The 26,644-nt window shown below is 41.6% G+C and overlaps 1 protein-coding gene across 1 annotated transcript in view; it reads right to left on the bottom strand.

Annotated features, from left to right (window-relative positions):
• Nucleotides 1-26,644, bottom strand: part of IQCK (IQ motif containing K) — a 184,529-nt gene that overhangs the window by 96,262 nt on the left and 61,623 nt on the right. Inside the window, exons 5-6 of the mRNA XM_006892711.1 lie at nt 26,022-26,074; nt 25,802-25,879 (exon numbers count right to left, since the gene is read on the bottom strand). Coding sequence (XP_006892773.1) covers nt 25,802-25,879; nt 26,022-26,074 — 131 coding nt within the window. The remainder of the gene's footprint in view (nt 1-25,801; nt 25,880-26,021; nt 26,075-26,644) is intronic.

A 26,644-nucleotide genomic window follows, 5' to 3' on the forward strand; every position in this document is an offset into this window, starting at 1 on the left:
AAAAACATTCTGGAAATATATATAGAGAGAGCACTTTGTGAATTTGTGTGTCATCCTTGCATAGGAGCCATGCTAATCTCAGTATCGTTCCAATTTTAGTATAAGTGCTGCCGAAGCGAGCACTCAAGATGTTTTAATAAAGTGAACGTCACAAGGGTCCTTTAGAAAGATCCTGAGGGTTTCTAATGTATGTAAGCCAATAATTCATTTATACACAATAATTTCTAGAGCGTAAATGTCTGGAAACAACGACAGATATAATGGGCATCTGGGTTCCTGGCTGACCAGGATCCACTCCCCCTTTTCACTGGTGAGCCCCCATCCCCAATATATCACCACTCTGTACATGTTCATGAATGATGCTGAAAGAACTGTGAACATTTAGTTGGGGGATACAAAGAAATTGTAGCAAAGAACATGCACAGAATCTGTAAAAAAAAAAATAGAACTGGCTGTCCTTTGGATTACAAAGCAAATGATGATATTGAAATGTACCTATGAAAACACTACAAAACTACTGGGAATATAGCCACATATATGTTTCTAAAGTATGACGTAAGTAATAAGAGCTAATGGCAATCTGATTGACTATTATAATTTGAAAAGAGTGATGATGATTGGACATGGTATTTTAGAATTATGTGCAGCAAATGCAAAGTGATAGGGGGAAAAATGTGATTTCTATTACTGACAAAGTCATGGGTATTACAATTACTAGTGAAGCTTGTTGTCCATATTGACAACTAAAGAAGCAGCTAAATTGTAGTTAGTTGTATTGTTGCTATGTTCCATCGGAACTGAGCTGGATGACTACATTCACAACTAAAGGAGTAGCTAACTTGTAGTTAGTTGTCATTGTCACTATGAGCCATCAGAACTGACTCACTGCTGACCCTCCAGCAAATTTTCAGAGGCTATAAATCACATGGAAGGAGATGACCTATCTTTCTCAAACAGAGCAACTGGTGGATTTGAACCTGCTGTCTTTGGATTGAGAGCACAACTCCCTACCCACTGGGCCAATGCACTCTCCCCTTGTCTTTGTCCAAGTTCAGGGACTCCTGAACCACAGGCACCTGGGAACTGGAGAGGACGATGACCTTTCCATTCAGCATGAAACTAAAGATTAAACTTTAAAGATGAACTGAAGAGTCCTAACAGGGAATGAGATCAACACAGAATAACCTGGAAATTAGAGAACTGGCCAGAGGCATTGCTATGCTCTTTCCAAGAGAGGAAAAGGTCAATGCAACACACAGCGAGCTGTTACCATGGGCCAGAAAAAGGGCGAGGAAAAGAGCCAAACAAAGTGAACAAACTTTTCATAGCTTAACTTCCAATCATCTGAGTGTTGAATACACCATGGACTCCTAGGAGAACAAACAGGTTTGACCTGGAGAGGGTGAGCCAGAATGCTCCTTGGAGTCAAGGATTCTGAAGCTCTCCATCTGATATACTTTGGGCATGTTGCAAGGAGGGACTGGTCCTCGGAGAGGGACATCATGTTTGGGAGAGTGGAGGGGCGGCGAAGGAGAGGAAGACCCTCAATGAGATGGATTAATTCTGTGAATGGGGTGGTGGGAATGAGTGTGTCTGACAGAGAGGTTGGCACAGGGTAGAGCAGCGTTTATGGCTCTTGTACACAGGGTCGCTATGAGTCGTAAGCAACTCGATGGCACATAACAACAACAACCCATCACAGCACTCATCTTTCTCCCAACAGGAGCCAGTTCCGGTCAGGGAGCGCCATTCAGCCAGTCACTCAGGCCAGAAAGCCCGGGGTCCGTCCTCACCTCTCTTGTCCTCTCACTCACATCCAATCCATGAACAAATCTTCTTGGCTTCAACGGCAAGATACATCCCAAAATCCAACCTCTTCTTACTTCCTCTTATCCAAGCCCCATTGTCACCTGCCTGCAGGTGCCTCCTTCTCTGCTGGCCCCTTTGCTTGCCTGATGACAGGCTTGTGTCAATACCCACTCAGTCCCAGAGAGATCTTGTCAAAAGTTAGATGAGATTACATCACGCCCTCCTCCTCAGACCTTTCCTATAGTTTCCTATCACGCTCAAAAGATAGAGGTTAAACAATTAAAAAAAAAAAATCCGAACTCTATCGCCACTCCCAGACTTTATTTCCTATAACTCTCTTGCTCTTTCTCTTGCCTCTTCGCCAGCTCACTGGGCAAGCTTGTTTGCTCTCCCTGGAATAAGCTTTCTCAGCTCTCCTGATGGCTCGCTCGGACCACTGTGCAGCTGCATCTCCTTAAGGGAAATGGATCTTCTCCATCTAAACCACCTCCTCCTCTTTCCACAGCCCAGAGACTCTCTAGCCACTTATATGGCTCAATTCTCTAGCCACTTATATGGCTCAGTTTTTCTTCAAAGTGCTTGGGACTTCTTCACATTATACAACGTTTGTAGCTATCTTTTCACAGCAATGCCTTTTTCCTCTCATGGAGACCAAAATTTTTATTGCTCTGCACTCTAGTCTCATTCACATTATCTACAAAAGTGCTTGAAATAGAGTATACATGCAAGAAATGCTTTCAAGTGGATGATGATCATTATAGATAAGGAGGTGGGGAACCGTCGAATTTTATAAATGATCATGGCCAAGGTGAAGTTAAATGCATACATTCTGTCTTTTGTGGTGCTTGTTCTTTCTGTGACCTCTTACTTCATCACGCTCATTACTGTCCTCTTAAGATGAGGGATAAAATAAAAGCTGTCATCCTTTGGAGGAGATTTATTAGTGAAAAGGTGAAACCCTCAGCTGTCAAACTGAAAGACTGGTGGCTTGAAATCACCCCGGGTTCCCATAAAGATCTGCTGTTGTTGCTGTTAACCTAAGGAATCCTGTGGAGGTCTATATGGAGCTGTTTTGAATGGGAATAAACAGTACACAACAAAACTGTCATTATGTGAAGACAACAACTAGCTTCTAAAAGGAATACCTTTTAACTGTCCACAGTACCCTCCCCTTCTCTTGTATACTCCTCAGATATTGCCTTGGCAGCCCCCGTCTTTGTACTGGTGAAGGAAAGTGGGGAGCTGTGGGTTACAGCACCTTGCCTGGTCCTCGATCAGGAATGCATCTGAGACTTACACTTAGACAAGCAGATGATTTCCCCTGGGCCAAGAATCTTGAGGAGATCAACAGAAAATTCCTCCAGGCCAACACTGTCTTTAAATGTTATGGCAAGGGAGCACTGGCGGCCTAGTGGCAAGAAGTTGCACTGCAATCCCAGAGGTACATGGTTCAAATCCACCAGATGCTCTGCTGGAGAAATGAGGGGCAATCTCCTCCTGTACCAGTCAGATCTGATTTGATAGTACACACATAAAAAATAATAAAGTTTAAAAATTGTTTAAAAAAAAGGTAATAGCAAAGAGCTGGAAACAACCCAAGTGCCCATCAACAAACAAATGGATAGAGAAGCTGTGATATATTCACACAATGGAATACTATGCTGCACTGAAAAACAAGGAATTCATGAAATATTATACAAAATGGGTGACCTTGGAGGACATTATGCTGAGTGAAATATCTCAGTCACAAAAGGACAAATACTGCATAGTGCCGCTGTTGTAAAGCAGGACTGACATCAGTGGCGCGGGGGATCTAAGAGGGGATAAATAACGAATACTGCATTGAAACAGATGAGGGAGAGAACAGTACAGGAGGACTATATGATTAGGTATTATTGTCAAAACAAGAGTCCAGAATGAAAGCTGCATAGTGAGGTAGACTGGGGGTGGGGGTTTGAGGATGGGGTGGAGGTGACTATATAACAATGATATATATATATCTTTTACTTTTAAAGAGAAAAGCCAACTGGGGAGGGGAGTGAGCAGGGAGGAAAGTGTGCAACAATGAATGAATGAATGGAAATCCAAAGTCTCTGTAAACGTTCATTAAAATAAATAAAAAAATAAAACAAAGTCAGATTATTAGCTTGTGCTCGGGTTTCTGGACTTTCTAAGATCATGTTTGTGAGTTCTTTTAGTATTATGCCAATTCAAATTGAATAAGAGCAATGTGATAACTCAAAAGACTAAGGCCACAAGCCATGGTATTTTCAACTGCTTCCTGTTCATCTTAAAGTTGGATGATGATGGAGGATGACCAGAGAAGAATCAATGCCTCTTAACTGTGATGCTGGAAAAGAACACTGAATATCTGATGGAATGCTATCAGAGCACTCCTTAGAGGTAAGGATAGTGAAACTGCATCTCACATATGCTGGGTATGTTGTCAGGAGGAGCTAAATCCTTGGGAAAAGACATCATTCCGGGGAAAGCAGAGGGTCAGAGAAAGAGCGGAAGGACCTCAACAAGATGGATTGGCAGGGTTAACAGTAATAGTGGGTTCAGGCATATCGGAGATGGTAAGGATGATGCAGGAAGTGCAAGGTTTACATCGATTGTTCATAGGATTGCTATGAATTGTAGTCGACTTGACAATGACAATCTCAATTCATTACCTTTACCAATTTCTCATTCTCTTGGTTGGAACCAACTCATAGCTGACTCCCCAGTGGAAGGAGATTTCTAACTTTCTGATTAGGGGACACTGGTGGATCCAAATCCCCAGAGAGGTGTGGTCTTTGGATTAGTGAAGCAACTCCTTACAGATTATGCCACCAGAGCTCCCTAAACAGTTCCTAAATTTCTTAACGCACAGACCTCTAATACCATCTACAACTCTCAAAGAAACTCAATAAGGTGGATATTTCTATTCCCATCTCCACGTTACAGAAGAGAGGGATGTAGCCCAGAAATGTAAAGGGACTAGTTATAGGTGGCTGAACGGTAGGCTGTTTAATGGTCCCTCAAGATGCCCACATGCTAAAATCTTAGACCCTTTCAAAATAGTCTCTTACACAACAAAAGAGTGCTGGTGGCCTTGTGGCAAGAAGCTGTGCTGCCATTCCAAAGGCAGGCAGTTCAAGGCCACCAGCTGTTCTGCAGAAGGATGGGCAATCTCTTCCTATGCAATTAACTGCCTCTGAAAACCCACCAGAGGGTCAGCTATGACTTGGTTCTGACTTGACAGTACACAACAACAACAACCCAACAAAAAAGGATTCTGCAGTTGGACTTACATTGGGGATTTTTCCAGGGAAGATTATCCTCTATTAGCCTGGTGGATCCAATGACAAAATGACAAGTGTTCGCACAAGAAGGAGGCCGAAGGAGATACAACTGCAGATTTGACAACAAAAGCAAGACCTGGGAGTGATGTAAAGAAGGCGCCACAAGGCAAGCGACGCTGGTGGCCTCCTGAAGCTACAAGGCAACAGGAAAGAGTCCTCACCAGAGCCTTCAACAGGAGCAGTCCTTCGAATGCCACTTTGTTGTTGTTGCTATATGCTATCGAGATGGAACCTATAGCTGATCCTCAGTGGGTTTCCAGAGGCCGCAACTTTCACAGAAGGAGATTGCCCGTCTTTCTCCTGGAGAGAAAGAAGGTGGTGGAGGCAAACTGTCTGTGTTTGGATCAAAAGCCCAACTCTCTACCCACTAGGCCGGCACCAGAGCTCCCTGGTATGACTTTAGCACACTTGAAATTGATTTTGGACTCCTGACCCCCAAAATTATATAGGAATAAATCTATGTTGTTCTGAACCATCAATTTTACGTTAATTTTTATAGCAGCAAGAGGAAATTAATGCTTCAACTAATAAATGTTATTGTTGATTGCCTTTGAGTCGAGCACGACTCATAGCGACCCTATGAAGAAAAGGCTTGAAGCCCCTCTACAACTATTGACGTTTATCAAAGTTCACAGGACTTCCAGAGGCATGTCGTTTAGGAAGTGGATGCCACTCCTGCTTTTTCCACAACTAATAAATAGTGGAGCTAACACTGGAACACTCCCATGTCTGTCATGCTGCCTAATCCAGACTCTCTGGACTTGTTCCCAAGTAAGTACCAGGCAGACCCTGGAATGTAAACAAGTTCTGCTTCTAAATTATCACTGTTCAGCACTGGAAGTGATATAATTTTTTTTTTACTATTTCGTTTACAAAATTCTAATACAAATTCGAATAAATTCTTTCAATTTACCTAACTCTCCCCACCCAACAAATTGTACAACCTAAATGATTAATCCCCTCTTCCCCCTGTACATCCACATCCCTCTGCTTCCAGCCCTCCTGGATTCTTATACTCATTCTACAATAGTGGTCCTACACAATATTTATCCTTGTGGGACTGAGTTAGTACACTCAGCATAATGCTCTCCAGTCCCTCCCAAGTTAGGTAATCCTTTACAAAGTTATTGCTTCTGCGTGCTACATAGTATTCCATTGTGTGGAGAGAAAAAAGGTGGTGGAGTCAAACTGTGTTTGGATAGAAAGCCCAACTATCTACCCGCAAAGCCACCAGAGCTTCTAACCAGTACACAGCACTAGTAATCAAAACAGCATGGTACTGGTACAATGACAGGCACATAGACCAATGGAACAGAATTGAGAACCCAGAAAAAGACCCAGCTATCTATGGCCAACTGATATGCGACAAGGAAATCAAAGATATCAAATGGGGAAATGAAAACCTCTTCAACAAATGGTGCTGGCAAAACTGGACTTCCACCTGCAGAAAGCTGAAAGAGGATCCACATCTCACACCATACACAAAAATCAACTCAAGGTGGATCAGAGAACTTGGGAGTAAAGCCCAAAACCATAACGTTCATAAGAGACAAACTAGGATCAAGTTTAGAAGTGCTAGTCCAATGCATAAAGAGACTGCCAAATACAACCAGAAATGCACAATCTAAAGAGGATAAAATTAATGCATGGGACCCTCTAAAGATTAAATCTCTGGGCACATCAAAAACCTTTTTCAACACTGTGAAGAGAAAACCTACAGACTGGGAACAAACATTTGGTAATACCATCTCAGACAAGAGTCTTACAACCAAAGCTTGCAGAATACTCCTGGGCCTCCACACACACACAAAAAAAGACTGATAACACAGTTACAAAATGGGCAAAAGAAATGGAAAGAATTTTCACAGAGGAAGACATTCGAATGACCAACAGACACATGAAGAAATGCTCTAAATCACTGATAATGAGAGAGATGCAAATCAAAACCACAATGAGATACCATCTCACTCCAGTAAGAGTGGCAAAGTTTAACAGGGTAGCAAGTAATAAATGTTGGAGAGGATGTGCAAGAAAGGAACTCTTATACATTGTTGGTGGGGTTGTAAAATGGTGCAACCATTCTGTGTGTCTTAGTATATAGTCTGTCTTTCTATGCATACAAAAGATTAAAGAAATGCTTCCAGATAGATGAAAATATCTTTAATAAAGCAAGAATAATAATGGTTTCATGCATGCTGCAAAGCAGTATCTACTTCTTTTTGCAAACCATTGTATAATCTTAACTTTTTAACATTATAGGCTTTATTTATGGGGGAGTTGATCTGTAATGATAGTAATTACAAACCTGGAGACTGCCTGTAGTCAACTCTAGAAACAGCAGGAAGGAGGACAGGAAGCAGCACTGTGTTCCTGAGAGCCAGGGCTACCCACACGTCAAGCCACTGGTGAGAGGGAAGCACTTTGAGGGTTTATGTATCTCAGTATTTCCCAAATTCAGGAAAAGGCTCTTTCTTTCCTGTATGAAAATGAATGCTAATATACAAAACAAAGATGACTTAACTATTCTCACAAACCAGAGCTCTAAGACAAAGATAACACTCTATTCTATCCTTCCGCAGGAGAAAGTACTTTAAAAGTTTTTAAAACTTTATCAGGAGAGCATGGCCTAAAGTGCTTTGCTGTGACATGCTTAATTATGCTCTTTTGTGCAAAATTCATGCAGCTTCCTGTCCCGTTTCACAGGCATAAGCATTTCGGGCCCCATTAATAGTAGCACAGGCTGTCACACAACTCGTGTCTGTCCTCAAATGACACTTCTGTTTTCACCGAAGTGTTTGGTCATAAGATACCTTTCACCAACATGAAAGTATCGTGGACTTTTGTTGCTGTGGTTTGCAAGGATAGAACTTCGCTGAAAAGACATTTCACCCAAAGCAACCTTTTTCTCTTCTAACACACAACCTTTGTTTCATTCAGTGTCTCAGCTTTAACGATGTCTTTCACATGCCTCCTCCGCTGGGACCTGGGACCAGAGAGGCAGCAATCCACTTTTGTTCCTTGTGCTCATTTAGTCAGTTATTTTTGGCAAATGAATCTGACCAATTGTGAGGGCAATTCTTTTGATCAAAATGAAAATCGAAACTTCTCTTTTCCTAAATGTGATAGCAAGTAATTCCACTACTTCTCGTAGCCTATTATATAAGGAGTTGCACTGCCAACATGAAGGCAGGCTGTTTGAATCCACCACCTGCTCCATGAAAGAAAGACAGAGCAATCTCTTCTGTATTTTACAACCTCTGGTGAACTGCTGGAGGGTAAGCTATGAGTTGGTTCCAACTTGACAGCACACAGCAATAATATCTACTACTGATAATTAATTTAGAGTCTGATCTATTACTGTTGTTGTTGTTATGTGTCGTTGAGTGTCCCGAGACTCACAGCAACTCTATGTACAACAGCTCTGAAGCCTGCCCTGTCCTGAGCCAGTCCCAATGACTCTGACACACCAACTCCCATTGCCTTAGTTACTGTATCAATCTGTCTCATTTAGGGTCTTCCTCTCCTGTGCTGTCCTTCCAAGCATGATGTCCTTCTCCAAGGACCAGTCCCTCCTGGCCATGTGCCCAAAATATGTGAGGCGGAGCTTCAAAATCCTAGCCTCCAAGGAGAGACTTGATTTCACCCTCTCCAAGACAGAACTATTTGTTTTCTAGGCAGTCCATAGCATGCATGTTCAAGACCCTTCTGCACCACAATTCAAAGGCCTCAATTCTTCTGTCATCCTTAGTCATTGTCCAGCTCTCTGATGCATAGCAAGTAACTGTAAAGATGATGCTGAATTTAGAAATTAGAGAAAAGTCAACAGGAAGTAGTCCATAATCTACCACAGCTAAAGGCTGGAGGGGAAAGCACCCTTGTCGTGTTTTGATTACTGCACAGGGTAGGTTGTGCTCTTTTTCCCCCAATTATTTGCTTCTTTCTCTACAAGAAAATTCCCTGCTGTTCTTAGGTGCTGTTGAGTCTGCTCCAATGTCAAGCAAACCATATGAAACCCCACCCCATCCTGCCCCAGCCTCACAACCTCAGCTGTGCTGAAGGGCATTGTGGTAGATGAACTGTCTCAATTCATCTTATGGACAGACTTCCTCTATTTCCACGACCCTCCACTTTGGGAAGCATGGTATCTTTCTTCAATGGTTCTTCCTGGTAACAAGCCCAAAGTATGTGGGATGAAGTTGCTAAGGAACATTCTGGCTGCATTTCTTATAATACAGATTTGTTTGTTCTTTGTTAGTCTAAGATATGAGGGAGCTATGGTGGCCTAGTGGAAAGAAGCTGGGCTGCAATCCCAAAGGCACGTGGTTCGAGGCCACTTACTCAGCATTAATCATCAACACCACAATTCAGAGGCCTCAATTCTATGTTGGCCTCCCTTATTCACTGTCAAGCTTTAACACACACATGAAGAAACTGAAAATACTGTGGTTTGGGTCAGGTCACAGTCTTTAACTTTAGGTCATTAGTGCTTTAAAGAGGTCAGTGAGTTGCTAGTAACACTATCACATGGCATGGAGGAGGAATAGTGGAACTGTATCCACATTTTCAGTATTCTTACCAAAATAATTTACGAAAAATAGGAATTGCATTTGAACATGTGTCCCTTTGGATTGGAAATTATTCGTACAACCATATTGATAATATTACTAGCAGCCATAAACTTAAAAGATTATATTGTTCAAAATTATTTGTTATTTATTTGTTTAAATTTTTCCCTCTTTTAACAACTGGGATCTAGAGGGAAGAGAAAAAACCAGAGAATGGCCAAAATACTGGGACAGCTATTGCTGCCAGTTCAGGGCCTGTGTCAGGAAAAGAAAGTCTTACTCATAAACAATGCCACCCAAAGGTAATAAAGGAGGTCAGAATTGCTTCTACTGTGGAAAGCTGGGCCACTTCAGTAGACAATGTCACAGACAAGAGCCACAGACAGGCAAGGGAGTGGAGAGGAAGCTCCCACTCACTTGCTTAAGTGTGGATCTAAAGGACACTTGGCCAAAGGCAGCCCACATTAGGTCCTCTTGGCTGTCAGGACTGACAGACCCCAGCTTTGTTTCCAGCTTGGAAACAAAAAAGGACACTCCAACCATTCAGATCCTCCCAGAAGAGCCATGGGTGAGCATTAACATTGCTGGTAAGTATATCTGTTTTCTCCTGGACACAAGAGCCTATATTTGGCCTTAAAAGCCTTCTTGGGTCCCATCTCTTCCTGCTATTCCTTAGTTGTTGGAATTGACGGAAAACCTCATAAGCAGTTCTTTACTTCACCTCTGCCTTGCATGAGGAATTCCTAGTTGTAAAATGATCCAATGGTAAATGAAAGTTGGTCGAGGACTAGAGAACAATAAATGACATAGTTGTGCCCTTTCACTATAATAGACAAAGTGCCAGCCAATAAGACTTTTATTTTAAGGATTATCTTCCCTCTGTAACTTGATTTGTGTCATCGTTAGACTCTCTAATTGGAATACTATTGCTTTTCTTTGTTGACTCATGTACTTTTAACTTGTTAGTTAGATTGCAGCAGTTCCACGATGCATCTTCAAAGATATGAACGTGTATCCCTAAGCACAATTGATAACAGTGCATCTAAATTCCAAAATCAATCTCCACAATAGTCTATGTGTTTCCTATTGCCAAAGGGCCCTTCAGAGTAGTGAGAGAAGATCTTCACCCTGAAACCTACAGCATCCCTTTTCAGCAGGAAGTAGCTAAGAGAGTCCGCCGCCCCATTTTCCTTATGAATCAGGGTGAAATCTCTCTCAGGAAGGAGTGATAGGGAATGGCAAAGGACACATGGACAAAGGAGATTAATCAGAAATGGTTTTGATGGGGTCTATGGCAACATGACAATGGAAGCTAACCCTCAGGGAATGCTGCTTTACTGGAAGTATTTTTGTGAACTTATTTTGCTTTCTTGTTTGATTATGTATAAAGGATTAAGAGATAAGGAAAAATTAATCCTGAAGAAAAGAAATTATGCTCATCTTGATGATCTCAAAATTATGAATTAAACAAAAGAGGGGGAAATGAGGGAAGCCGAATATCAAATTTACTAATAGTAGACCAAATACTATATCAGGAAATGAGGGAGGCTTAATACAAGCTGAAGGTCACCTTGTGGCACTAAGGTGTTCCCTAGGAGTCAACATTGTTCTTAGTTTGTATCAACTGAATCCCTCCCTCCTGAGATTAGCATAAAGAGGAGCTTGGCCTCATCTGTAAAAGACTTCACCATTATCCTTTGTTTTGTTTTGTACTTCCTTACGATTTTACTTTGTTTACCTTCCTTATGATTCTAAATAAATACTCAGAGAAGCATGGCTTGGGGCCTTCAGTCATGGGAACTGTTGGCCCCCTGTTTTTCACACTCTCTGTTATATATATATATAAAGAGGTCAGAGGTCGGTGAGAGCAGATGTGTCTGCTGCAGTGGGTCACGAGACTTCTTGTCTGCTGCTTCCATGGATGTTGATGATCGATCCAAGGAAAATGAAATCATTGTCAAGGGCAATCTCGTCCCCATTATCACGATGTCCCTCACTGGCTGTGATGATTTTTGGTTTATGTTGAGGTGTAATCCATGACAAAGGCTAGAATCTTTGTTCTTTCTCAGTGTTTCAAGTCTTCTTCACTTTCAGCAAGCAAGGTTGTGTCATCCGCACCTTAGAGACTGCATACCCCATTCTTCTTTACACAGCCTGGCTTCATAGATTATGACCTCGGCCTACAGGGTGAATGCTGCTGCTGTTGCTGTTACGTTCTGACAAATGAACGATGACTTGTCCTATCCTGCCCTGTCCTTGCCGTCTCTGCCATGCTTGAGGCCTGATGTCACGGACACTGTATCCGTCCGTCTTGCTGAGGGTCTTCCTCTTTTTTCATCCCACCATGATGTCTTTTTCTAAGGACTGGTCACCTCTTACTACAAAGATACGGTACAAGGAAACAACTCTGATGCACATCTTTCCCGGTTTTAAACCACTCACTATCTCTGGGTTCTCTTCCAAGGACCACCTCTTTAATATGATCCACACAAGTGAATGTTTTTGTGTGATCAGAAGGGAAACTCTGCATGTGGACCTCACCAGATGGAATTCACAGGGATCAAATATACTACACCTATGGAGAAGCTCAGTATCACAGTCAGAACGAAGTCAAGAGATGGCTGTGGGACAGACCACCAATTGTTCAGATGTAAGTTCAAGCTGAAGAAAAGAAAATCAAACCTGTTGTTTGTGTTGTTGTTGTTAAGTGCCATCAAGTCACTTGCGACTCATAGCGAACATACATGCATTAGCTCCGAAACATGTCCTATCCTGAGCCAATCTCATTACCTCCAAAAGCCCTAAGCCCATTTTTCCAGTCACTGAGTCAATCCATCTCATCCGGGGTCTCCCTCTCCTGCGCTGTCCCTCCACCTTTCCAAGCATGATATCCTTCTCCAAGGACTGGTCCCTCTTGGCCATGTGCCCAAAGTATGTGAGACAGAGCTTCAAAATTCTAGCCTCCAAGGGACACTCTGGTTTCATCATCTTCAGAACAGATTTGTGTTTTCTCCTGGCAGTCCATGGGATGTGCAGTGTGGGAAGCCAAATATTAAACTAAATGTTGAACCAAATGCTTAACTAGGAATTAAGGGAGGCACAAATACAAGCTAGAATTCCTCCCGAGACAGATCACAGGAATCAGGCACCAAGGTAGACCTAAAGGCGTCTTTTCAATTCTCAGATTGTATTTACAAATCCCTCCTTCCTGATACAAGTATAAGGTTGTCAGTAAAAAGAGCCTAGCTTCGTTTGCATAGAATTTTCTTTGTGATTTGCTCCCTGGCGATTTTCAATAAAGTGACAGGGAAGCTAGCTTTGGGGCTTCAGTCTTCGAACTATTTGCCTCCTGCCTTTACACTGCCTATTTTTTTTTCTTCATTCTTGGTGTCCCTGTCTCACTTTTTCTCAGTCCTGGGTCGACAACAGTGCAACTACTCTCCAGCACCACGACTCAAAGACATTGATCCTTCTTCTATTATCCTTAGTTATTGTCCAGATCTCAGATGCATAGCAAGTAATTGTGAAGACTACGGCCTGTATCAGCCCACCTTAGTCTCCAGACTGACACTGTAGCTCTTCAGTACTCTAGAGAGGTCCCCAACAGCAGACTTTCCCTTTTGAAATCCACACTGAAGACTACAGTCTAGTAAGGAGGCAGGGGATGCCTCTGCTCCCCTCGCTATCCACCAGCACAAAGGATAAAAATGTCTCTGAACTTGCCTGGTTTGCTCTATTCACTCTGACCAGCAGCCAGAGCAAGGTGCCAGGGATAGCCAATCTTGACGGATGGCAGTGCCATCCTTCTGGAGCGCAGGACTTGCCCCAGTGGCCCCAGCTGGAAGAGGAGCTCTTAGGCAAATCAGAGGTGTGTCCTTGTTCCACTGGTGGGCATTCACTCCTGCAGGTGGGGTGATGGACATCAGACTGGTACTGGGCCCCTGGTAGGGAATACCTACTCACTCTATCTACAGCTACTCTCCACAACCAGTAAACCGACATCTCCACCCAAACCCATACCAGCAACTCACCCTTCCTGGAGATAGTTGCTAAGAAGCCCTTTATCAACATACTACCACGTAAAGAAGAACATTCATCTTGCCTGCCTCGATATTGCAAAATAAAAATCAGAGTGCAACAAACTGATGCACAGCCAACAAATAAATACAACATCTCCAAAATGTCTCACAGTCCAAAGAAAATATCTTTTCCAGTGAAAGAACAAGATATACAAGTTAATCACTGAAATAAAAACCTCATCAGTTCTTTGAAAAAGATGGGTAGTAGGGCCACCAGGTAAGGAACTTATTTAATGTACATATTTAGGACCTTCAAAGCGTTCATAGAAACTGCATCCAAAATTGAGGCAAAAATCAAACAACAGGTTAGAAGAATTCAGGAAAGCAACACATGAGCAAAATGACTAACTAAACAGAAAATTGGAAATGTTACCAAAGTCAGCAACTAGAAATTTAGAAGGTTAATTCTAAAATGTCTAAGGAAGATAGCACACTGGAAGGATAAAATAATCAAACGAACTGAACAGTGGATCAGGAATTTGGAAGGCAAATCAGAAAAAGAATAAAGAAAAGTGACAACCTAAGAATTATGTCAAGAGACAAAAATTTTCACCACCAGAACAACAAGCAACATCATGAAATACGGAGAAAAGACTGAAATTGCCAAAGATTTCATCTTACTTGGATCCACAATCAACTTCCAGCAGTCAGAAGATGTATTGCATTGGACAAGTGCACTGTTAGGAACCTCTTCAAAATAATGAGGAGCAGTGATATTAGTTTGAAGACTAAGGTACACCTGATTCAGACCATGGTCTTTTCAAACACTTGTTATTTCTATGATATAAATAATAATAAATAATGAATAAAGACAGCAGAAGAATCCAATGCCTTTGAATTATGGTGCTGGAGAAGAGTACTGAATATTCCATAGATTGCAAAAAAAAACCCACACATGTCTTAGATAAGTGCAGCCAGAATGTGCCCTGTAAGGAAGGATGGCAAAGCTTTGCCTCACATACATTGACCGTGTTACCAGGAGAGGCTATTCCTTGGAAAGGCGGAAGGTCAGGAAAAACGGGAAAGACTCTCAACAAGATGGATTGACACAGTACGCACAGCAATAGGTTCAGGTGTGTCAGAGACGAGGAGGCCGGTACAGAACAGGACAGAGCTCAGGTTGGCTGTTCGAGGGCACCTAACAACAGCAACAACACTAAGAGATATAATCGATGTGTGATTAGAATTCCAAAACAAGAGAAGACAAAACCAGAAAATAACACAGAGAGAGTTGTCAAAGATTTGCTAGCAGTGAACTTCTCAAACATAGTAACAGAAAAAAGGAAAATAATTATTTAAGGCTCAAAGAATCCTAAAGAGGATAAACCCCAAAAGAAAGAAACCACGACATAGCATAATCAAACTTCCCAAAACCAAACAAAGAAAAGGAAGAAATCTTGAGCACAGCTTGGGGGAAAAAATGTTACCCAGCAATCAGATACTGTGATTTCTCAGCATACATAAAAACTTCTTTTCAGATCAAATTCTTGCAATAAATAAGTCTATCCTGCAAAACTGTCCCTCAAATACAACAGTGAAATTAAAACCTTTCTCGATAAATTTAAGAGGCTAGTCAAACAGCAAGCCAACCTTACAAATATGTCCTTTGGACAGAGAGTCAACAAAGGACAACAATCTGAGGTTAAGCCACCGAAGAACATTTCCTAGGAAACAGTCCCTTCCAAAGGTAAAAAGAATTCTCAAAAATGAAGTAAGGGAGGTAAGCAGAGGGCCACACAATTTGACGGGTAGAAGGAGGGGTGGGTAAAGGAAATGGGAAAGATCCATCGTGAAAAACAATATATACGAACTCTGTACGCAAACCAGTATAAAATAAAAATTTATTAAAAAAAAAAAAAGAAGTAAGCAGGGAGCTCTGGTGGCCTGGTGACAGGAAGCTGCACTGCAATCCCAGAGGTACGTGGTCTGAATCCACCAGATGCTCTGCTGGAGAAGGAGGGACAATCTTCTCCTGTACCAGTCAGATCCGATTTGACGGTACACACACACAAAAGAATAAAGTTTAAATTTTAAAAAAAAATGAAGTAAGCTTATAAGACTGCAAATTGATAACCAGGAGGGTAAACTCATAAATAATGAGAAGTAGAAACCAAAAAAGAGAATAAATGAATTATTTCTAGAGTTTCTAAATGGACAGAAAGGTAAGGCAGTATCAAGAAAGATACAAGATGGTTTTAAACTTAGGAAGGGAGAAATAAACTAAAAGGTAATCACAAAGATTGCTGTTGTTAGGTCCCGCTGAGTTGAGCATGATTCCTAGCGACCGTATGAATAGCTGACCTGAACCCTGCCCTCTTCTGTGCCATCCTCATCATCTGACACGCTCGAGCCCACTGCTGAAGTCACCATGTCTATCCATCGGGTTAATAAAACTTTTATCTAAGATAAGAAAGGAGAAAAGAAAAACGTCTTGTTGTTAGATGGCACTGAGGCAACTATGACTCACAGTGACCATATGAACAAGAGCTCTGAAAAATATCACTGGAGAAAATGCAAAGAAAATTTGGTAATGAACTCAGCATGGGGAAAAAATGAATCAAGAAAAACATGAAATAAAGAAACCACCACAATAAAAAAACCCTGAAAGGATGGCAGCCTAAATTCACATGTATGACCAAGTTTCATCTCACATACTTTGGACACATGAGGTTTCAGTCCTTGGAGAAGGACATCATGCTCGGAAGAGTGGAGGGATAGCACAGGAGAGGAAGACCCCAGATGAGATGGTTTGATACAGTAACTGGGGCAGGGAGTTGGTGTGTCAGAGTCAGTGAGACTGGCTCAGGACAGGGCAGGTTTCAGAGCTGCTGTACACAGGGTTGCTATGAGTCACAAGCATTTCCATAACAAAAACAACATAACTAATTACACTGTATATAAAATGCAGTAGAATCAAAAGAAAGAGAGGTGGGATAGATAAGACAATGGGGCCTGGGAAAGCTCTGTTGGCAGAGTTCACAGCATGACACAAGAAAACAGAATACAAGAAAATAGGACCTATCAGTGTGCTGCCTCTAAGAAACTCACTTCAGACACAAACGTAAAAATAATTTTTTTTAAAAAATAAAAGGACAGAGTGAAGCTGAAAAAAAAAATCAAAGGATGGAAGAACTATATCAAGCAAATGGCAATCTAAAAAGAGTAGAAATGGCAGTATTAATCTCTGATAAAATAGACTTCAATCCAAACCATGGGATAAGGAACAAGGAAGGGCACTAAAGGGCCAATCCACCAAGAGGAGATACCTTATTAATTATAACTGCACCCAGTGAAGGCTCCTCAAAATACATACCACGAGTGTTAACAAAATTAGGAAGAGAAAGAAGTATCTCCACAGTAATAGTAAGAGATTTCAACACACCAATTTCTTAAGGACAGAAATAAAAATTAACAGAAGACGCACACAATCTCAACTTGACCTCACAGATATACACAGAACACGGCATCTAAACAAAAGAGGAATACATTTCCTTTACCCCAGTACACATTGAAAATTCTCCAGAACTCATCTTAAGCTAGGTCACAAAATAAGCTTCAGTAAATTGAAAAATATTAAACAAACACATCTCTGAACACAATGCTATAAAATTTGAAATCAATAACAGGAAGTCTGGTGCAGAGGGGAACAAATACGTGGAAATTGGAAAACATTTTACCCAAAAGGTACTGGGTAGCAACAGAAGGACTAAGATTCTTAGAAGCAAATGAGAATGAAAACATATCATAACTTTTAGAACACAGAAATATATAGTAATTGATATAAATATTTAATAAATCAAAATCAATACATTTACAATTTCAACAATTAGAAAAAGAACAGCAAAAAAAGCTTACTGTTAACAGAAAAGAAAAGAAAAAAAAAGAATGAATAAAAATTAGAACCAGGGAGCTCTGGTGGCCTAAAGGTAAGAATGTGCTGCAATCCCAAAGGCAAGTAGTACGAATCTTGCAGCTGCTCTCTGTGAGAGAAGGATGGACAATCTGATTACTGCCTCTGAAAACCCACAGCTATGAGTCAGCTACGGGCCAGTTCCAATTTGATGGCATACAACAACAAAGTGAAGCAAAAAGCAACGAATAGAATAAATAAAATTGGAAGTTGGTCCTTAAAAAAAAACAAACATCTCAAGTGGCAAAATGATCATATTTTAAGATTTCTTAATTTTTTAAGAAAGATCACAGAAATTTACTTGTACTTCAACTTTGTCATGACAAAATTCTTGAAATATTTTAATCTTATTATATAGGTGTATGAATATACAATAAAATAATATTGTAAGTTAAATAACCAAAACAAACAAACAAAGCTTTGGGATAAGGAGTTGTACTGTCAACCCAAAGGCATGTGTTTTTAATCCTCTAGCTACTCTAACAGAGAAAGATGGGGAATCTCCTTCCCTGCGATTTTCAGCCTGAGGAATCCCGCTGGACAGTTGGCTGGGTTGATTCCAACTGTCTACAGTACGTAACAGCAACAATTTAACAAAGGAACAAAGGAGAATAAACCTTTGTTTTTCTGACACTGTGCTAGGAGGGAGACTTGTTACTACCCCAGAACCTAGAGGAAGCTGACTAAAACAAGAAGTTTACAGGAGACACACTCTATTTGCAAGAATTAGAAATTTAACACAAAGAACTTAAGCATGTTGTTGTTGTTAGGTGTCACTGAGTCTATTCTGATTCACAATGACCCCAGGTGACAGAGTAGAACTGTCCCATAGGGTTTTCTGGGATGTAATCTTTCAGAAGGTGGCACCTGGTCCGGAACATCCCTGTGGTCAACTGAGTTCTAGCTCTGGACTCTACAGTGACAGGAACTCCGGGCTTTGCTAGTCAGCTCAGAGCTTTGTTTCATTTACTTGTGATATGAATGCCTTCTACAGATTAAGCCGCAGGATGTTCCAGGGGAAGGTGGTCATTCGCTTCAAGTGTTTTAAGGCTGAGGAATGTGAGTTATTATGTTGCATCGAGTTGACTCACTGACCCTATGAACAATGGATCTGAACTTTGCCCCTCATCTTTGTAAATTTTAAAGTCATTTTTTGTAGAAAACTTTAAAGTTAAAATGCATTTTGTTGTTGTGCACCATCCAGTGAGAAGTGACCTATGAGGTGACCCTCTAGCAGGTTTTCAGAGGCAGTAAACCACGTGGGATGGAAGGAGACGGTCCACCTTTTTCCGGCAGAGCAGCTGGTGGATTTGAACCATGTACTTTTGCATTAGCAGTACAACTCCTTACCACTAAGCCACTAGAGCTCTCTATACATCTGTGTGCATATTTAATATACAGACAGATCCATATTTCATCCATGTTCCAGAGATTTGTTTTTTGCTTTAGAAAGACATTTTAACTCTAAGAGTTGTTTAGTTACTTGATCTTCAACATTCTTGGTTCACTGCTTAGTTTATTTAACAACTATGTATGTTTGGCACATGATAAATCAAAGTCATTTTTATCAAGCCAAGTGTTGTTCCTAGCTATATAAAAATTTAGCTATTAAAAAAAATAACCATGGGCCAGAAATAAGCATCTCAGGGGGCGGACAGGGTGCGGAGTGTGTGAAATTGGGCAGCACCTGTGGGGGAAGGCCCATCACTTATGTGCTAAGCAGTCCGCAGTGACCCGTGACAAATGATCCCAGCCTACCAGCTGCGGCCTGACAATATAATGACATCCAGCACCGAAGGCAGCTGGCTTGGTAAACCGTGCCTTCCTCAAGGACAACAAAATAACACCCAAACTCACATCTTACATATCTGGCAAGGCTGATAAAACAAGCTAGTTGAGGCAATAAATGCTAGTATCCACATAATGTCGAGTGGAGTTATAGTTTACCCAGCAGTATATTCCAAAATCAGGTTAAAAGGTGAAAAATCACATTTGATCAATCAATTCAATACTCCATAAATTACCCACATAAAAAGCACACTACCTTTCAGTTAGTCTCTCACCAGCAGTCTCCTCCCAGCCAGCTTACTTGCCACTCTAAGTGCAAGGTGACTCCAGAGGCAACAGAGCACCGTGGTTCACCAAGCTCTCAGTAGCATGGGCTCTGCAGCCGGGATGCCTGGGTTCGAATCCTGCCTCTGCTATGATGAGCTTGTGATGTCTGAGAAAGAACTTACTTCCTGGGCCTCAGTTACTTCTCTGAAACGTAGCTCTGGCCAAGAGAGTTTGGGACTCTGCTAACATTGAATTAATACCCAAAATTCGAACCACATACCTTTGGGATTGCAGTGCAGCTTCTTATCACTAGGCCACCAGTTGTTGTTATGTGCCATTGAATCACCTGTGACACATAGTGATCCTATGTACAACAGCTCTGAAGCCTGCCCTGTCCTGAGCCAACCTCAGTGACTCCAACACACTTAATCTCACTGCCCCAATTACTGTATCAATCTATCTCATTAGGGGTCTTCCTCTCCTGCGCTGTCCGTCCACCCTTCCAAGCATGACGTCCTTCTCCAAGGACTGGTCCCTCCTTTGTGTCCAAAGTATGTGAAGTGGAGCTTCAAAATCCTAGATTCTAAGGAGAAACTTGGTTTCACCCACTCTAAGACAGATGTTTGTTCTGCTGGTGGTTCATGGTATATTCAAGACTCTTCTCCAGAACCACAAGTCCAAGGCACCAATTCCTCTTCTGTAATCCTTAGTTATTGTTCAGCTCTCTGATGCGTAGCATGTAATCGCAAAGACCAAGGCCTGGATCAGGCACACTTTAGTTTCCAGACTGACGTAATTGCTCCTCAGCTCTTTGTCCACAGTCTTTTTATTTCCTGACTGCTGGTGCCCAGAGTGTTGACTGTGGAGCCAAGCAAGCTGTAATTGTTAACAAGCTCAACCTCTTCTCCATCCATCATGGTGCTGCCAATTGGCCCAGTGGTGAGAATCTTTGTCTTCTTGATGTTAAGCTTCAATCCATATTGAAGACCCCAGTCCTTAACTTTCCGCATCAAATGCTTCAGGTTCTCCTCAGTTTTGGCAATCCCAATTAATCATATTACAATTAAGGAATTATGCTGCTGATACAAAAGTATCCACTTTTACTCCACCAGTTGTTTCACGGAAAAGGATGAGCATTCTCCTCCTATACAAGTTACTGCCTCTGAAAACCCACTGGAGGGTCAGCTGTGGGTCTGATCCAGCCTGACAGTACACACCACGGTACTTAGGGAACTCTGGTGGCTTAGTGGTGAGGAGTCGCACTGCTGACCCAAAGGCACAGGGCTTGAATCTACCAGCTGCTCCAGGGGAGAAATATGGGAAATCCCTCTCTCGTGAGTTACCGCCTCTGAAAAACCCACTAGAGGGTCAGCTAGTAGTCCGTTCTGACCTGACAGCACATAAAAACAACTGTAACTAATGTTAGAAAGTTGTATGAATGACTGAATGAAGTTGTAATTATAATAGTATAAGGCAAAATGTGAATAAATGACCAAAAAATGATCAAGCCGAATATGATTTTTAAACTTGCCCTCAAATTAAAAAAAAAAAATCCTTTAAAAAAAATAGGAGCTTCATTCTGAAGGTGGCAATTACACTGGACTCAATGACCTCCTTCCAATTAGAAGAATGTTGTGGGAGTGGAGGTGCTTGGCCTCTAAGAGGAAAGGCTGGGAAAGGGTCCGTGGCTTTGTCCTTGCGCTCCCTGAAGGCTCTCACTCTGACAGAGGCCGCTCACCATGTCATGAGGATACTCAGAGCACCATGGAAAGGCGCTGATGGGACAGAACAACCAGCACCGCGTTGCTGAGCCAGGAGCAAGAGCATCCTCCAGATTCAGTTAAGCCCTCAGCCGACTGCGACCCTGCCTGATATGATAACCATCTCATGAAAAACCCTGAGTTAGAACCACCCACAGAAACGGTTAGATAATAAACAATGACCCTTTTAAGTCGGGAAATTTTGGAGCCATTTATTACATGGCAATTGATAACTAAGACATTTCTCCAAACAGAGCTAGTAAGTGGTAAAATAAATGTGTGAATACTGTCCCCAATCCTGATGCTCTTAATCAAAATCCAATACTGCTTAAAAGGGATATGTGATTAGGTATTTTTGCAATGACAGGAGTCTAGAGCGAAGGCTACATGGTGGAGTGGACCTGAGGGAGGGTTTGTAAAACAATGAAATAATTTGTCTTTTACTGTTCCAAGAGGGTAGTGTACTAGGGGGGAGGGTTGGGAGGGGAGAAAAGTGCAGCAATGAATGAATGGAAATCCAAAGTCTCTGTAAATTTTTACTGAAATTAATAATAAATTTAAATAAAACAAAAAAAATCCAATACTGCTCCAAGAGTTGTTATGTACCATCAAGTCACCAGCGACTCACAGCGCCCCTAGTACAACAGCCCTGAACCCTGCTCTATACCTTGCCAATCTTATTGTCTCTGACACACCCACCCCCCCCATAACCCTAGTCACTGAATCAATCCATCTCATTGAGAGTCTTCCTCTCCTGCTCTGTCCCTCCACCCTCCCAAGCATGACGTCGTTCTCCAAGGACTGGTCCCTCCTTGCAACATATCCAAATTACGTCAGATGGAGCTTCAGAATCCTTGCCTTCAAGGAGCAGCCTGGTTTAACCCTCTCCAGGACAAACCTGTTTGTTCTCTTAGCAGTCCATGGTCATCCCTAGTCATTGTCCAGCTCTCCGATGCATAGCAAGTGATTACAAAGACCATGCCCTGTGTGAGACACACCTTATGTCTCCAGACTGACATCGTTGCTCTGGAGATGTCTCTGACAGCAAACTTTCCCAATGCAATTCGTCTTTTAATTTTCTGGCTGCTGGTGTCACGAATGTTGATTGTGGAGCCAAGCAAACTAAAGCTGTTTACAATCTCAGTCTCTTCACCATCCATCACGATGCTGCTAATCGGCCCAGCAGTGAGAATCTTTTGTTTTCTTGATGATGAGCTTCAATCTGTACTGAAGGCTGCAGTCCACTCATTTATATTTTACTTTCTTTAAAGAACTTTGACAGAGTATCTCCCTCGCATCCTATCTTCTAACTTCTAGCTTTCAGCTCTGCTCAAAAGGCCCATCTTGCCGCCAACAGTCACCATATTTAGCTAAGACCAATCTTATTTGGTTATTAAAAGTGAGAAAATAATCTTTCATTTTCCACATAATGCAGTGACTTGTAAAGTTACACCAATAAAGCCTTGTCTTAGAAATACACATGCTTATTTTTCATTTACTAATAATTTACAGTCTGCAAATTTGTTGAACATGAATCTGCTTTCCATTTCATGATAAACAAGAACAGACAGGCTCAAGTTTGGAAGCTCCACAGAACACAAAGTTTCCTCATTCTTTATCCTTTTAATGTGTAGTCATTCTTAAGAGTGAAAGGGAGTAAGGGACCAAACTAGTAATATCTGGGGGATTTAAGGTCTCACAATGAGAAAGGTAGTCACTAGTCCAGTCAACTACGCATTCTCAGAACAGGCGAACGCAGGCAAAATATGTGGCACTTGAGTGCTGGGGAGACCAACGGAAGGTCTCTATTTCACACTTTGGGCCTGTTGTCAGGAGGTGCCAATTGATAGAAAAAGACTCAGGAAAACAAAGGGTCAGACAAAAAGACGCCATCACCCAACAAGAGGTGCTAACAGTGACTGCAAGAATGGGATTGCGAGGATGGCACAGAACAGGGTCAGGTTCCAATGTACAAGGTCACCATGAGGCAGAGTGAAAATGAAGGCACTGAACAACAGCAATAACAACTCTATGTAACCCATGGCGGTGAATTCCTCACCCAACTTCCTGCTGCCTCACTTTCCTGACACTGTTCCTGCAAAGGTCTGGTGGGGAAATACTTTCAAAAGAAAAGTGGCTAAATACATATTCTTTTCTCTAAATTTCTTCTTTGTTCTTTACACGATGGCTTAAAATAATGGAGCATGACTTGGGATTCACCTTCTAGAGAGATCTTTCCTGAAAATCCTATATAAAATTGAGCCTGTCAGTATTCTGCATTCTCTTCCTACCATTTTATTTTCCTCTTGTTGTTTTTGTTAGGTGCTGTTGAGTCAAATATGACTCATAGCAACCCTATGAACAATAAATCTGAACCCTGTCCTATCCTGCGACATCATCACACGTCCTGACACACAAGAGCCCACTGTAGCAGTCAGCATGTCAATCCACCTGGTTGAGGGTCTTCCTCTCCTTCACTGACCCTCCATGCTTCCAAGCGTCGTGTCCCTCTCCAAAGAATAGCCCTTCCTTGCAATATGTCCAATGTATGAGGGGCAAAGCCTAATCATCCTTGCCTCCAAAGAGCACGCTGGCTACACCCTCTCCAAGAATATTTGTTTGTTTTGTCAGTCCATGGGCTATTCAGTGCTCTTCTCCAACACCACAGCTCAAAGGTATCAATTCTTCTGTCATCTCTCTTCATTATCCAGCTCTCAGATGCATAAGTGATCAGAAAGACCATTGCATGAATCAGACACACTTTAGTTCTCAAACTGACATCATTACTCCTCAATGATTTGGAGAGGTCCCTAACTATAGACTTTCCCAGTGCAATGCTTCTCCTTATTTCTGGACTGCTGGTACCAAGGATGTTATTTGTGGATCCAAGTAAGATGAAGTTGTTGACAGTTTCAATCCCTTCTCCATCCATCATGATGTTGCCTATCAGTTCAGTGGTAAGAAGTTTTGTTTTCTTGACATTGAGATGCAACCCATACTGAATTCCTTGATCTTCTGCAACAAGTGTTTCAAGTCCCCCTCACTTTATTTATGTATTGTATTGCACTCCCACTAGAGTGTAGACAGGATGAAGGCAGGGCTATCTGGATACTTTGCTTCTGCTCCGTACCAAGATCCAGAATAATAAATGTCAGGCATAAGAGAGATGCTGTTGTTGTTGTGTATCGCTGGGTCAGAAGTGATCCATAGCTGACCCTCCAGTGACTTTTCAGAGACAGTAAATCACATGGGAGGAGACTGTCCATCCCTCTACCACAGGGGAGCTGGTGGATTCGAACCCGTGCCTTTAGGGTTGCAGTACAGTCTCTTACCACTAAGCACCAGAGCTCCCTATATGAGAGATACTCAGTAAAGTTTTCTTGTACAAATTATGTCAATTTAGAAATGAAACAGGCCATAAAGCCAAGGAAAGGCGCAAACTAGATGAAATCAAATCAACATGAATAGACAAAAACATATGTTGGAGCTCAATAAAGGCGAGTCATAGAAGGATACACAGCTTTCTTCCCCTGTAGACTGGGCTGTTATACATTGTTATGAGGGTTAAATCTGTCCATTCATGTAAACGTTCCCAACAATGGCTCTTAACAAATGGTAAAAACACTCCATAAACATTAGTTGTTACTATCGCTATTGCCATCTCATTGGCTAACAATGGCTCATAAGAAAGAAAGGAGGGGAAAAAAAGAGCTCATGAAAATCAAGACTACAAATCTTTTATGACTACAAACCAATTTTAAATCGTTAGAAAATGAATTTTAAGAGAAGAGAGCCGGAAATATTCTCCAGCACACTGACTAGGTCTGTGAGGGTAAGAAGATCCAGAGTAAAGTGATGGGTAAGATATTTTAAATGAAGCATTGATGCATGAATCACTCAGACAACTAAAAATGAATACTTAGAAAGGCTTCATAGTATTATTTTCTGAGGGGTGATGACCTTCAAAGAGAGCAGGAGAGAACAGAACACAGGGATGGGAGAAGGGGAGAAAGAAAGGCACAGAGTGAGAGAGGGACAGAGAGGAGAGAAATTGCTTAGGATAGGAAATATTGAAAAGCTTTATTTCTGAAGTCCTTCTTAGAATAATCACTGCACAAATAGAATGAACTACCCGGGACTGAAAAGCCTCATTGAGCCTAGAAACAGAAATATATCTGACTCGGGGTCTTAGGTGGATTGCATGAAGTAAAACATTATCATTATATCAATCTTAAAGTTAGGAGCAAATTGTTCGAAGCTCCGTGTCGGTACTTACTGATCCGCTAGCCACTCGGCCACGAACGGAATGGAGAAGAATTCCGTGAACGGCTCGTCTCTCCTCTTTTGATTCTGACTGATCATCAGCGCCCCACGTTTGAACGAGAAGAAAACAACGAGCAAGAAATTCAAGTCACTTGTTGCTGCTCTGCTTGCAAATGAACATGACAGAATCCCCAGAGTCACTGGACATGCAAAGACACGAACGAATAACTTACTTGTATAACCACTCCGTCAGAAAATCGCAGGCGATGAATTTCGTTCTTTTCCGCTAAAGAAAGAAGAGATTCAAATTATATATTTATTTTGCCCACATGTCTGAGCAGGACTAAGGAAGAAAGGTTAATTAATTGCTGGTGACAGATGAAATACACATGTGTCCTTTTGTGAGGTTTACAAGCACATAGACAATGTAAAAGATTTTTAAGATATTCCTCCAATCATTTTTAGGTAAGTATATTTTCTGAGAGCAAGCACTAACAAAAGGACAGGGTATACAGTAGAAGCTTATTACATGCTTTTGGAACTACCTCTGGAGGACGTGTGATTTGGCTCTAGATAAAGACTCGAGTTCTCTTTTCTGAGTAATTATATTTCAGATTTTGTCTAGTCTTATTCAAGTCCTCAAAACACGTGACAATCAAGGGCACAGGTACCACTGGTTGATGGCTCTCCTAGTTTTCCACCCAATATCTTGTTGTTATTGTTGTTGTTGTTGTTGTTAAGTGTCGTCGAGTCATAGGCGACTCATAGCAACCCTATGAACGAGTGTCCTCAACACTTGTGTGACTTGCATCCTTTCTCCAGGTTCACAGGGTTTCCAAGTTATTTTCAGGAGTGG

The sequence above is a fragment of the Elephantulus edwardii genome, unplaced genomic scaffold (assembly GCF_000299155.1).
Source record: "Elephantulus edwardii isolate Elephantulus edwardi_28Jun2011 unplaced genomic scaffold, EleEdw1.0 scaffold00117, whole genome shotgun sequence".
NCBI lineage: Eukaryota > Metazoa > Chordata > Mammalia > Macroscelidea > Macroscelididae > Elephantulus > Elephantulus edwardii.